This window comes from Nicotiana tomentosiformis, chromosome 2, assembly GCF_000390325.3.
Source record: "Nicotiana tomentosiformis chromosome 2, ASM39032v3, whole genome shotgun sequence".
NCBI lineage: Eukaryota > Viridiplantae > Streptophyta > Magnoliopsida > Solanales > Solanaceae > Nicotiana > Nicotiana tomentosiformis.
In genome coordinates this window covers 182,367,931-182,370,230 of record NC_090813.1, presented here as the reverse complement: position 1 = coordinate 182,370,230, position 2,300 = coordinate 182,367,931, and the positions used below count along the sequence as shown (strand labels likewise).

The 2,300-nt window shown below is 31.3% G+C and overlaps 1 protein-coding gene across 1 annotated transcript; it reads left to right on the top strand.

The window, feature by feature from the left end:
* Positions 1 to 1,061: 1,061 nt before the first annotated feature.
* Positions 1,062 to 1,370, top strand: LOC104093702 (uncharacterized). Its single transcript, XM_009599496.3, has one exon. It carries the CDS (start codon positions 1,062 to 1,064, stop codon positions 1,368 to 1,370), a length of 309 nt encoding a protein of 102 aa, XP_009597791.1.
* The last annotated feature ends 930 nt before the right edge of the window (positions 1,371 to 2,300 follow it).

The window sequence follows — 2,300 nt, the reverse complement described above, 5'->3', positions numbered from 1 at the left end:
AATTGGTCGAAAGTGGCTTGCAAATTCAGGAACATCTATCTTGGGAATAAGGGCAGTTGGCCATTCTGGAAAAAAATCAAGTACTGCTTATGTGACTTCTGTTCCTATAATTAATCTTTTATTTTATGAATTTGTTATAAAATTCAAATATAGCTATGAATAATAAATTTGTTGAAAGTATAACTACGAATGATAAATACAATATAAATATTTGATGTGTCGTGTAATTTTTCCAATAACGAAAGCCATACATGTTTAGACTCTACATATTATGGCCCAACACTGCGTTGGGTGGGACCTCCATATATTGTCCATCCAGAATATATATACCCATCCGTATATTGTCCACAAAACCAAACTGTCATTATTTGGCAAAAGATCATTGGTGATCATTAGCCTATAGTAGAATACAAAGTCTAATAACATGCTATGCTAATGATAAGGTGGTCCAATGTTTGCCACGTGTCAAATCCTCCATCACTGGACGAGCTCTCATCCAATTCTTCTTCTTCCACCTTAGAAATTTGGAGAACATACATACATAGGAAAATTAAAAGTCAAAAACAGATAAAATAAAATAAAATAAAATTAGTGCGAACTTAGGGAGTTTTTGTGTCACACATGTGATTTGAACTTATAATTGAAGGGAACGTTTTTTTTCAAGTTTACTGCTACATTATAAACTTTCCTAATATATTACACGTGAATTCAACGATTTTTATATAGAGAGATTTATTTTTATTTTTTCAATATTCTCACAATATAAATTTTCGAAGAGGGAATTCGATTGAATCGCCTTAAAACCATGTAGCTTCGTCACTGATGTCCTGCTTCTTACCTAAAATTATATTTTATAAAATTTTAAAAAATAAAGATAAGAGAAGGGATAAGCCACTTGTGGAGAACTTGTGCCACAAAACACATTCTTTTAATTCTCCTCATAATCTTCACTTATATACCAAAGTTTCAATCCAGCCAAGATATATTACCTACACACTAACATTGTTTCTCTTCTTGACCCTTTATTCATTCCAAGAGTTAGAAAATAAGAAATAATACCAATGGCTTCTTTGAACTTGTTTTCCCCTCCAATTCCAATTACCCAAAGAAGAGTAGTAGTATATACTAAAGCTACATCAGCAAAGAGCTCTAGTGGAAGTAGTGAGGAGAAGTCAATTCTAGACTTTGTACTTGGGGCATTAGCAAAAGAAGACCAATTATTGGAAACTGATCCAATCTTGAAAAAAGTTGAAGGTAAGAGTACTGGCACCACTACTATCAGCAGCAGGAAATCAGTTTCTGTCCCTCCTGAGAAGAATTCCAATGGCGGTTTCGGAGGGTTCGGTGGCCTCTTTGCAAAGAAAGAATGATCGGATACGAATTTAGAATTTTAATTCAGTCAGTCAGTAAATGTAAAGTGTTACAGAGCACTTGTTAATATTATGCATTTTGATCTTATATGTATGTGTATGTGATCTATATGTGTCCTTCCCTTGTAATTTGATCTTCAATTCTATATTTCACTTGATATAAACAGATTTCATGTGTTGTACAAACAGTTGATGACTTTAAAGATTGAGAGGGGGGAAGATGCAGGTTTGTGGTTTGATTTGGTTCGAATTTTTGCTTACAAATCAATCAAATCGATTTTCTATATAGTCAAACTAAGCCAAGAAAAAAACAAATGTTTTGCTTTTAATTTCTGTCGATTTTTGCAAGTTTCTTTTTGGAGTTTTCAGTTTTTTTTTTCAATTTGTGTATCGCTGTTTTCCTGAACAGTAATTAAAGTATAAGTGAGTCGATGCAAAGTGTTACAACACAATCACTGACATTCGGCATTTCATGTATGTGATCTATGCCTTTGGCTTGTAGTTTTGTATTGAATTCCACATTTTACTTTATATGAATTCATTTTATCTGTATGAATTTAGTGACATAATCCAATCCAACTATTTTATTTTTGGAAAACAACTAATAACATGTCTTGCCTAGATTAATAAAATGTTTACACTAAATTTCCTATATGCACAGTGTCAAAAAGATTATACAATTTCTTCTTTTAATAAAAATAAAAACCATGCATTCTCTTTACTACTTTTAAAAAGGAAAAATCTTTTTTATTTGACAAACTGTTATTATTTTTCCAAAGATTTCGAAAAATCTTTGCACTTGAAAGAAAAAAGAAGAAGAATTAACCTAAATAGTCTTTACTCAACCGCTTAAACTATATATAGTTTGCGAATGTATAATATATGTATACTTCATAAATAATATATATATATAACTGTGTATAACCGGGG